The 12,010-nt window shown below is 40.7% G+C and overlaps 1 protein-coding gene across 1 annotated transcript in view; it reads right to left on the bottom strand.

The window, feature by feature from the left end:
* The window catches only part of BVES (blood vessel epicardial substance), a 53,633-nt gene that overhangs the window by 20,362 nt on the left and 21,261 nt on the right, over nt 1–12,010 (bottom strand). Inside the window, exons 6-7 of the mRNA XM_052646084.1 lie at nt 4,432–4,599; nt 3,355–3,496 (exon numbers count right to left, since the gene is read on the bottom strand). Of these exons, the coding sequence (XP_052502044.1) occupies nt 3,355–3,496; nt 4,432–4,599 (310 nt within the window). The remainder of the gene's footprint in view (nt 1–3,354; nt 3,497–4,431; nt 4,600–12,010) is intronic.

The following is a 12,010-nucleotide window of genomic DNA, read 5'->3' as shown; positions in this document are numbered from 1 at the left end:
TCTTTGGAAGGAATGATGCTAAAGCTGAAGCTCCAGTACTTTGGCCACCTCATGTGAAGAGTTGACTCATTGGAAAAGACTCTGATGCTGGGAGGGATTGGGGGCAGGAGGAGAAGGGGATGACCGAGGATGAGATGGCTGGATGGCATCACTGACTCGATGGACGTGAGTCTGAGTGAACTCTGGGAGATGGTGATGAACAGGGAGGCCTGGAGTGCTGCGATTCATGGGGTCGCAAAGAGTCGGACACGACTGAGCGACTGAACTGAACTGAACTGAAGGGCATTAAATCCTCCTCACACATCCTGGACATCCTGTCTCACAATCACACTTCCAAACATGGAACTCAAGCAAATGAAGCAACAGGAGAGCAAAAAGGAATTAAACAGCTTTAAGAGCCATGTTGTGATTCTGCCATCACTGTCTTCCCTCAGCCACAAGTGGCAGTGACCCAAACAGCAGCTGCTCCTTCAGTGTCCCAGAGTGAGGAGGACCCAGCAGCACCTGTGTGCATGTGAGAAATAAAGAAAGCAGCCTCTCTATCGTAGCCAGAGGTTGGGGGAACCATCTGTTAGCACTGTGTCATCTAGTGAGAGCTAAGATACCTCTCTTCCACGCAGACTGCAGTGAAGATTAAATGTGATTATGTTTAGAGAGTACCTGAAAAAATAATAATTGCTATTGTCAATAAACGTGTGTTCCTGTCTTTCCACTAGCATTCATGAAGCTGATACTTGCTGTTGCTGAGTCCAGCTGCCCTGGCTGCCCCCATGTGTATATCAGAAATCCAGAATAATCAGAGCTTAGGCATTTGTTTTGGGGATCTCACATGCTCAAAGTGTGCTGAATTTTGTTATTTCAGCCTGATAGTCCTAAGGGATTGGTTTTGTATTCTGTTTTACAAGGAATGTAAATTGGATAAGTTGATGCCCTATTGATGGGTTGGGCAAAAGAAAAGCAAAAACAGCCTTCTGTAGTTCTGGGACAAAAATCTAAGTATGAAAAAGTAAGAACTAACCAATTTTTAATGAATCACATGGTAGGATGAATAATTCATAATTAATATCAGTGTTGTGCTCAAATACTAATGTCTTCCATTAAGCTGCAGAGGTGAAGCGGAGAAACTCAGAATGAGGACTGTTAAAAGGAAGCAGGGATGAACATCCATCTTCTGTACAGTTCACACACATACACACATGCACACACTCAAAACTATGCATATATATGGCTCGATGCATTTACATCATAACGCGTAAGAGCTTGTACAATAAACCTGAGGCTAAAATATATATTTAATAATTAAATAAACAACATAAGCAGGCTGTACACATTTTCAGTACAGCAAAGTACAACTGAACAAGGGAACTGAGAAGGAAAGCTGCCACCCTGTCCCCCAGGGCTGCCTGCCTCTTCAGACATGGAAGTTTCAATTACCCATGCAAGAAACAGCCATTTGGATTAAACTCACAATTCACTATAAGGAAGAGGGAAGGAAACAGACCAGGAATTGTGCCCTGACAATCTGATATGACAGCTCATGTCAGATTAAAAAGGTCCTGCAATTTATTCCAAGTCATACAACTATAATTATTAGAGCAAGGACCCAGGTCTGTATGTACAAGATGTGTAATCTATCCACAAAATACCTGGAAATCTAGGCTTCTGGAGGCAAGTATAGTACACATGTTAAACTTGAAAAAATGTTCTCATTCTGTTTAAACAACATACCCTAGAGAAGGTTTTCTTTTCTAAAATGTTAAAATGTCCAAAGGACTTCCCTGGTGGCTCAGACGGTGAAGAATTTGCCTGCAATGCAGGAAAACCAGGTTTGATCCCTGGATAGGGAAGATCCCTTGGATAAGGGAATGGCAACCCAATCCAGTATTCTTGCCTGGAGAATCCCCATGGACAGAGGAGCCTGGCGGGCCACAGTCCATAGGGTCACAAAGAGTCAGACATGAATGAGCAACTAACACTTTCACTTTCAAAATGTCCAAAAGCTTTAGATTATACAATAAAATACTAGAGAAAAACCAAGCTGATTTTAAGAAAATGAATGGCCATCCCATGTACTGCTTGTTCTCAGGGCTTCCTCAGCAATACTGAAGAACTATAAAAACTACAAAAAAGCCATTCTACAGGAAGAATAATCACACACAATATTTCAGTGTAATTCCCCTTCTGCTGGCCTTTCTTAGAAATCACTGTATGAGTAATTAAGATGGGTCCATTGAAAAATACTTATTAATGACCACCAAACTGTTTCAATAAGGCAGATAATACATCTGACATGCTAGTAGATTCAGAGTTTGGTCAACCTCAGTTGTACTTTCAAAAAGTTACTTTGGAGTAAAATATAGCCATTTCCAGGTTCTCATCTGTATTATTTCTGAAAGCTCCTTTAGGCCCATAATGCACTTCTGTGCCTAGTCTTTGCTTTGACACTTACACCGATTACATGGCCTTGTCAATTCCAGCAATAATGTGCAATACTTAAAATCCTTAATCCATTTTCTCTAAAGCATCCAAAGTTACAAGATCATTTACATACATGTTTAGGATTGTTAAATGTGTATCTGGACATTCTTAAAAGTTACTTTGGTTTTACATAGGATTGCAAAGATGAATAGTTTTCAGTTCATGCAGTGAGAGAATCTGCCTGTCTGCTACTTCCCATAAATTGGTTCAACATTCTTACACCGCCATTATTGGAATAATACTTATTATGAAATAATTTTAAGTATTAACATTAAGCATCTCTTGAAATAATTCTGTTGCATCTTATTAACTTTAACGTCTGCGTCATTAGTGCTATTTAAAATGTTTTAAAGCAATCTAAGCTATAGCAGAATCTCGAAAAACTTGCCTTTTGGTGAATGAGGTGATTCACAGTAGAGCTGAGTGGCCTCCTTCATCTTAGAGAAAGTTCTGTTAACTTATCACCTGTTAACTCTGGGTGGTCACATTGAGATAACCAGCTGGCAGTATAACCTCCAGATAACCAGCTGGCAGTATAACCTCCAGCTGTTGCCTCCTACCATTTTAAACACTGGATGTAGTTTCCATGAAAATTGTGAAAACAAGACCATGCCCAGAAAGCCATATGGACTGTTTCATACTACTCCACTCAATAGTTTGAGAAAAGTATATGGCAAATGGAAATGGAAATAGGAGTTCTAGTTAGATTTTACCTGATGGGCAATAGAGAAAAAAAAGATAGAAAAAGTGATTATTTTTATTGTTACCTTTAGGTTGTCAAATAATTTCAACTTGAAAAGTTACTTTTCTGATCAAAGTTGTCATTTGTCCTTTTCTAGCAACATCCATCAGAATCCCAGGGAGGGGATAACTTACGAAGAGAGGATACACTGGAGGTGCCCCGAAGAAACTGGTGTAAGCCGTCTTCGTCTTCGCTGGAGCTGACTATACTGTTCCTCATTTCTAGCATGGACAACTGAGTGCAAAGGCTGAGCTGGTGGTCCAACTTTTTGATCTTCTGTAAAGCAAAGTTTTAAGATTTCTGAGCGCTATGGGACTTAGATCATAGCTTTCCTGTAAGTAGCATTTACTTTTCCTTGAAATAAAGAACTGTTGGTACATAGTGCCAAATAAATAGTAGCTATAATTTCTTTATTATAAGCTATTACTGCAAATACATTATAAATATTTAATATACTCACTGGACTATTTATTAATCTGAAAAATGCTAAGCACCAACCTAATTTGATAACAGCCTAGACAAGATAACTTGAAGAGTGCATACACCCATACTCATAGTCCCTGGGGAACAGTACTTATGGAAACAATGTTTTGCTAGTTTTCTTCTGTAATCATTTAAATTTCTTTCTCATCAAACATGGGGAAATGAAGATCAAACTGCAAATTGTTGAAGATCCATATAGCTCTGAAATGCCTAAATGAATGGCCACAGGCTTCCATCCTATACCTCTCTTGTCACTTATGGGCTTTCTGGAAAGGGACCTGATCAGTAGGATGTGCAAGACTGGAAGACACGGGGTTAAAATGCCAACCTCCTGCTTGCTGGGCTTGATCAGCATTTATCAGTCTGCCCTGCCTTCCCTGGCCCACACACATTGCCCTTAGTCCTCCGTCTCACTTACCATCTTCTTTAGATTCCTTGAAAGGCATTTTATGAAGAGGACAGCACATCCTCACTACACATCAGGTGTCTGACATGTGCAGACAACTTCACTAGGTCATGGGAGATATAATAATTACATGGTATTTTCTCATTCTTGAGAAATGATCCCCTGAAGGGTCTCTCAATTATAAGCATCCCCACTTCATTTAACAAAGAACTAATTCATGATTAGTTAATGAAGATTCAGGAAACTATACACTGCATAAAGGAGGGATACCTCACTCTACTTATGTATTTAACAAAGTAAAGGGACTCAGAAAAATACGTACTTTATCGTTTAAGGTGGGATCATTCAATGAGTAGAGCTTGTTTGTAATGTCTTTTCCTATTAGATACCTAAATATTTCATACAGAAAAGGCTCTGATTCCAGAAAGTAAGTTAATCTTTCTCTTGACCAGCATAAAAATCTGCAATTATCATCTGCAATAATGGTGACCTGCCAAAGAAACAGAAAGAAAAATGTATATGAATTATGATGCCAGTAACTTGGGGCAAGGGAAGAGTGGAATAATTTAATGGATATTATTATAGCAATGTTTTATCATATTAGTTAAAATAAGATTCATAAACACAAGATTCTATAAATATAACATTATGTTTAAAATCAAGCAGTCTGTACACTGGACACAGTAAAGAACCCGCCTGCAGTGCAGGAGACATAAGAGACACAGGTTCAATCCCTGGGTCGGGAAGATCCCCGGGAGGAGGGCATGGCAACCCACTCCAGCATTCTTGCCTGGAGAATCCACATGGACAGAGGAGTCTGGTGGGCTATGGTCCATAGGGTCGCAAGAAGCTGGACATGACCGAAGCAACTGAGCATGCGATCTGCAGGCTAAGTGGAAATGAAGTCTTCAAGTTTTGTTGCTCTGGTTAGTGAGGTCTGGTGATAGAAGATTGGCCTCCATGTCAATAGCACTGCTAGAGTGTACTAGCAGTGTTCAAGATGGCTAAATATTTCTTTATACTTGGATTATTATACTAGAGAATGAAAGTATGAGCTCATGGGAATTGATTTTAGGACCCAGACTGTCATTGATGAATAAGGCTAGTAAGGGTCCTTTTTGGTTCCTTCTGTCACAGGTATTTCTCATGTGTGAACTACCAAGGGATAGCATGATGGGGACACACACAGAAAAGCTCCAGCTAGCTCAGAACTGGGAAACCGTACTCTTTCCTTTAGTGTCATTACATAAGAAAGTGGGAGAGCATTGTAATTGCACTGTGCAGAGCCCAAGTATTCTGTAAAGAAATCCTCTCTCCAGAATGAGGAGCTCATCCTCACATGCCCTTCCTCCCAGGCAGGTCCTTCCGTCAGCTTCCCATGGCATGCCTATCACTGACTCCAGCTCATCCGTGGTCCATTCTCTCTCCTGAGCACCCTTAGGGCAGGGACTGCACCTTCATACTGAGTGCCTGGCTTTCAACACAGAGTGGTGCTCGGTGCAGATTGACTGAAGAAGGAACTAACAGATGAACACAAATACTTAAGGCAGAAAGTATTCTTATATCTTTAACATTAAACCCAATGCCTTTCCAAGTGGGAGATTAATAAAAGTTTTCAAAATTGACATGAAGTCATACCTGGGCCCAGAGCAAAGGTTTCCAAAGGAGCTCTTTACCCTTTGTTAGTCAGAAAACTGAATGTATTTCAGATGAAAGGATATGTTTTCTCTCTACTAGGAGAGAAAACAGAAAACCCAGCTTCTCTCCTTGTATAAGTGGCTGAAATCTGATCTTCAGTAAATCAGAGGGTTTGACTACAAAAGATGGGTCAGGGTTCCCCGGAAAATAAAACTGTACTTATTTATCATGTTAAATCATATTAAAATATTATGTTAAATAATATTAAATAATAAATCCACCAAACGAAACACATTGGCATTTAAGAAATGCATCAGCAGCTCTCAGTTCAGTTCAGTTGCTCAGTCGTGTTCGAATCTTTGCGACCCCATGAATTGCAGCACGCCAGGCCTCCCTGTTCATCACCATCTCCCAGAGTTCACTCAGACTCACGTCCATTGAGTCAGTGATGCCATCCAGCCATCTCATCCTCGGTCGTCCCCTTCTCCTCCTGCCCCCAATCCCTCCCAGCATCAGAGTCTTTTCCAATGAGTCAACTCTTCGCATGAGGTGGCCAAAGTACTGGAGCTTCAGCTTTAACATCATTCCTTTGAAAGAAATCCCAGGGCTGATCTCCTTCATAATGGATTGGTTGGATCTCCTTGCAGTCCAAGAGACTCTCAAGAGTCTTCTCCAACACCACAGTTCAAAAGCATCAATTCTTCAGCACTCAGCCTTCTTCACAGTCCAACTCTCACATCCATACATGACCACTGGAAAAACCATAGCCTTGACTAGACGGACCTTAGTCGGCAAAGTAATGTCTCTGCTTTTGAATATACTATCTAGGTTGGTCATAACTTTTCTTCCAAGGAGTAAGTGTCTTTTAATTTCATGGCTGCAATCACCATCTGCAGTGATTTTGGAGCCCCCAAAATAAAGTCTGACACTGTTTCCACTGTTTCCCCATCTATTTCCCATGAAGTGATGGGACCGGATGCCATGATCTTCGTTTTCTGAATGTTGAACTTTAAGCCAACTTTTTCACTCTCTTCTTTCACTTTCATCAAGAGGCTTTTTAGTTCCTCTTCACTTTCTGCCATAAGGGTGGTGTCATCTGCATATCTGAGGTGATTGATATTTCTCCTGGCAATCTTGATTCCAGCTTGTGTTTCTTCCAGTCCAGCATTTCTCATGATGTACTCTGCATATAAGTTAAGTAAGCAGGGTGACAATATACAGCTTGACGTACTCCTTTTCCTGTTTGGAACCAGTCTGTTGTTCCATGTCCAGCTCTAACTGTTGCTTCCTGACCTGCATACAGATTTCTCAAGAGGCAGGTTAGGTGGTCTGGTATTCCCATCTCTTTCAGAATTTTCCACAGTTTATTGTGATCCACACAGTCAAAGGCTTTGGCATAGTCAATAAGGCAGAAAGAGATGCTTTTCTGGAACTCTCTTGCTTTTTCGATGAGCCAGCGGATGTTGGCAATTTGATCCCTGGTTCCTCTGCCTTTTCTAAAACCAGCTTGAACATCAGGGAGTTCACGGTTCACGTATTGCTGAAGCCTGGCTTGGAGAATTTTGAGCATTACTTTACTAGCATGTGAGATGAGTGAAATTGTGCTGTAGTTTGAGCATTCTGTGGCATTTCCTTTCTTTGGGATTGGAATGAAAACTGACCTTTTCCAGTCCTGTGGCCACTGCTGAGTTTTCCAAATTTGCTGGCATATTGAGTGCAGCACTTCCATGGCATCATCTTTCAGGATTTGAAACAGCTCAACTGGTATTCCATCACCTCCACTAGCTTTGTTCGTAGTGATGCTTTCTAAGGCCCACTTGACTTCACTTTCCAGGATGTCTGGCTCTAGATTAGTGATCACATCATTTTGATTATCTGGGTCGTGAAGATCTTTTTTGTACAGTTCTTCCGTGTATTCTTGCCACCTCTTCTTAATATCTTCTGCTTCTGTCAGGTCCATACCATTTCTGTCCTTTATCAAGCCCATCTTTGCATGAAATGTTCCCTTGGTATCTCTAATTTTCTTGAAGAGATCTCTAGTCTTTCCCATTCTGTTGTTTTTCTCTATTTCTTTGCATTGATTGCTGAAGAAGGCTTTCTTATCTCTTCTTCCTATTCTTTGGAACTCTGCATTCAGACGCTTATATCTTTCCTTTTTTCCTTTGCTTTTCACCTCTCTTCTTTTCACAGCTATTTGTAAGGCCTCCCCAGACAGCCATTTTGCTTTTTTGCATTTCTTTTCCATGGGGATGGTCTTGATCCCTGTCTCCTGTACAATGTCACGAACATCTGTCCATAGTTCATCAGGCACTCTATCTATCAGATCTAGGCCCTTAAACCTATTTCTCACTTCCACTGTATAATCATAAGGGATTTGATTTAGGTCATACCTGAATGGTCTAGCGGTTTTCCCTGCTTTCTTCAATTTAAGTCTGAATTTGGTAATAAGGAGTTCATGATCTGAGCCACAGTCAGCTCCCGGTCTTGTTTTTGTTGACTGTATAGAGCTTCTCCATCTTTGGCTGCAAAGAATATAATCAATCTGATTTCCGTGTTGACCATCTGGTGATGTCCATGTGTAGAGTCTTCTCTTCTGTTATTGGAAGAGGGTGTTTGCTATGACCAGTGCACCTTCTTGGCAAAACTCTATTAGTCTTTGCCCTGCTTCATTCCGTATTCCAAGGCCAAATTTGCTTGTTACTCCAGGTGTTTCTTGACTTCCTACTTTTGCATTCCAGTCCCCTATAATGAAAAGGATATCTTTTTTGGGTGTTAGTTCTAAAAGGTCTTGTAGATCTTCATAAAACCGTTCAACTTTAGCTTCTTCAGTGTTACTCATTGGGGCATAGACTTGGATAACTGTGATATTGAATGGTTTGCCTTGGAGACGAACAGAGATCATTCTGTCATTTTTGAGACTGCATCCAAGTACTGCATTTCGGACTCTTTTGTTGACCATGATGGCTACTCCATTTCGTCTGAGGGATTCTGTTCTAGATTGGGAAATGTTCTAGATTCATCAAGACAATCACCGAGAAAGCCATGTGGTGAAGTGAGCATAAGGCTGACTCACCATCAAGAATCCTCTGTGTAAAGAACAACTGAACATAGTGTCATAAAGCCTACATTCTAGCGGAGCAAGCTGGTAATAAGTAAGGATATGTGACCAAGAACAAAAAGATTTATAGGAAGAGAAGTATAAGGTCAAGAGACATAGAAGCCTGTCCTTTCGAGTTCCCAGAAACAGTAGAAGATGTGTATGTAAACAAAAGGTGACTGAATAATATTCTCAAGGAGGGAGTATTTTTAGAGAAGGTGAGCACTGGGCATTCAGGATGACCCAGTCCTGCATCCAAGCATTGAAGAAAGAGTTAAGAAAGTTGAAGTCCCTTCATTCTGCAAAGATGTCATCCATACCTTTGGAAGATACAATTCATGCACAGTGGGGGAAGAAGTAAAGGAGGAGTTGGAAATCATCCAGGAAGAGAAGGTGCCATTGCATAGGTGATATATTGCACATGCATTTAACTTTTTTCCAACCATTTTAATAACCTTAAGTTTTCCATGTGGCAAAAATACTTTTAATATGATATTATAGTTTGCTTAGAACCATTGCTTAGAACTATTTTTAAAAATTGAAGTTTAGTTGATTTAGTGTTTCAAGTATATAGCAGAGGGATTTGTTTATGCATATATATTTCTCCTTTTTGAGATTCTTTTGCATTATAGGTTATTATAAGATTGAATACCATTTCTTATAGCATCAAATCGGGAAAGGAGTACATCAAGGCTGTATATTGTCACCCTGCTTATTTAACTTATATGCACAGTACATCAAGCTCAATGCTGGATTGGATGAAGCACAACCTGGAATCAAGATTGCCAGGAGAAATATCAATAACATCAGATATGCAGATGACACCACCCTCATGGCAGAAAGTGAAGAAGAACTAAAGAGCCTCTTGATGAATGAAAAGGGAGAGTGAAAAGTTGGCTTAAAACTCAACATTCAGAAAACTAAGATCATGGCATCCGGTCCCATCACTTCATGGGAAATAGATGCAGAAACAGTGACAGATTTATTTTGGGGGCCTCCAAAATCACTGCAGATGGTGGCTGCAGCCATAAAATTAAAAGACACTTGGTCCTTGAAAGAAAAGTTATGACCAACCCAGATAGCATATTAAAAAGCAGAGACATTACTTTACCAAAAAAGGTCCATCCAGTCAAGGCTATGGTTTTTTCAGTGGTCATGTATGGATGTGAGAGTTGGACTATAAAGAAAGCTGAGCACCGAAGAACTGATGCTTTTGAACTGTGGTGTTGGAGAAGACTCTTGAGAGTCCCTTGGACTGCAAGAAGATCCAACCAGTCCATTCTATAGGAGATCAGTCCTGAATATTCATTGGAAGGACTGATGCTGAAGTTGAAAGTCCAATACTTCGGCCGGGTGATAGGAAGAACTGACTCATTTGAAAAGACCCTGATGCTAGAAAAGATTGAAGGCAGGAGGAGAAGGGGACGACAGAGGATGAGATGGTTGGATGGCATCACCGACTCAATGGGCATGAGTTTGAGTAAACTCCAGGAGTTGGTGATGGACAGGGAGGCCTGGTGTGCTACAGTCCATGGGGTTGCAAAGAGTCAGATGTGACTGAGCAAGTGAACTGAACTTCTGCTATATAGCAAAGTGCTTCTGTTACACATATATACATTCTTTTTTAATATTCCTTTCCATTATTGTTTATCATAGGAATTGAATATAGTTCCCTGTGTGATACAGTAGGGCCTTGTTGTTTAAACATTCTATACTTAATACCTTACATCTGCTAACCTGAAACTCCCACTTTACCCCTCTCTAACTCCTGTCTCCATGGCAACCATAAATCTGTTTTCTATGCCTGTGAGTCTGTTTGTTTTGTAGATAGGTTCATTTGTGCCATATTTTAGGTTCCACATATAGGTAACATCATATGGTATTTGTCTTTGTCTTTCTGACTTACTTTACTTAGTTTGATAGTCACGAGTTCCATTTCAGTTCCATTTCAGTCGCTCAGTCATGTCCAACTCTTTGCGACCCCATGAATCACAGCACGCCAGGCCTCCTTGTCCATCGCCAACTCCCAGAGTTCACTCAGACCCACATCCATTGTGTCGGTGATGCCATCCAACCATCTCATCCTCTGTCGTCCCCTTCTCCTGCTGCCCCCAATCTTTCCCAGCATCAGGGTCTTTTCAAATGAGTCAGCTCTCTGCATCAGGTGGCCAAAGTATTGGAGTTTCAGCTTCAACATCAGTCCTTCCAATGAATATTCAGGACTGATCTCCTTTAGAATGGACTGGTTAGATCTCCTTGCAGTCCAATGGACTCTCAAGAGTCTTCTCCAACACCACAGTTCAAAAGCATCAATTCTTCAGCACTCAGCTTTCTTTACAGTCCAATCACGTCCACACATGGCTACTGGAAAAGCCATAGCTTTGACTAGACGGACCTTTTTCGGTAAAGTAATGTCTCTGCTTTTGAATATGCTGTCTAGGTTGGTCATAACTTTCCTTTCAAGGAGTAAGCGTCTTTTAATTTCATGGCTGCTGTCACCATCTGCAGTGATTTTGGAGCCCAGAAAAATAAAGTCAGCCACTGTTTCCACTGTTTCCCCATCTATTTGCCATGAAGTGATGGGACCGGATGCCATGATCTTAGTTTTCTGAATGTTGAGCTTTAAGCCAACTTTTTCACTCTCTTCTTTCACTTTCATCAAGAGGCTCTTTAGTTCCTCTTCACTTTCTCCATAAGGGTGATGTCATCTGCATATCTGAGGTGATTGATATTTCTCCCGGCAATCTTGATTCCAGCTTGTGCTTCTTCCAGCCCAGCGTTTCTCATGATGTACTCTGCATATAAGTTAAATAAGCAGGGTGACAATATACAGCCTTGACGTACTCCTTTTCCTATTTGGAACCAGTCTGTTGTTTCATGTCCAGTTCTAACTGTTGCTTCCTGACCTGTATACAGGTTTCTCAAGAGGCAGGTCAGGTGACCTGGTAGTCCCATCTCTTTCAGAATTTTCCACAGTTTATTGTGATCCACACTAGTTCCATTTATATTGCTGCAAATGACTGAGTAATATTCCATTATATGTATGTACCACATCTTGATCCATCCATCTGTTGATGGACATTTAGGTTTCTTCTATGTCTTAGCTATTGTAAATAGTGCTGCAATGAACAATGGGGTGCTTGTATCTTTTTGACTTATAGCTCTG

The sequence above is a fragment of the Budorcas taxicolor genome, chromosome 9, assembly GCF_023091745.1.
Source record: "Budorcas taxicolor isolate Tak-1 chromosome 9, Takin1.1, whole genome shotgun sequence".
Lineage (NCBI taxonomy): Eukaryota > Metazoa > Chordata > Mammalia > Artiodactyla > Bovidae > Budorcas > Budorcas taxicolor.
The sequence above is the reverse complement of the archived record's forward strand: the minus strand, read 5'-3'. Positions and strand labels throughout refer to the sequence as shown.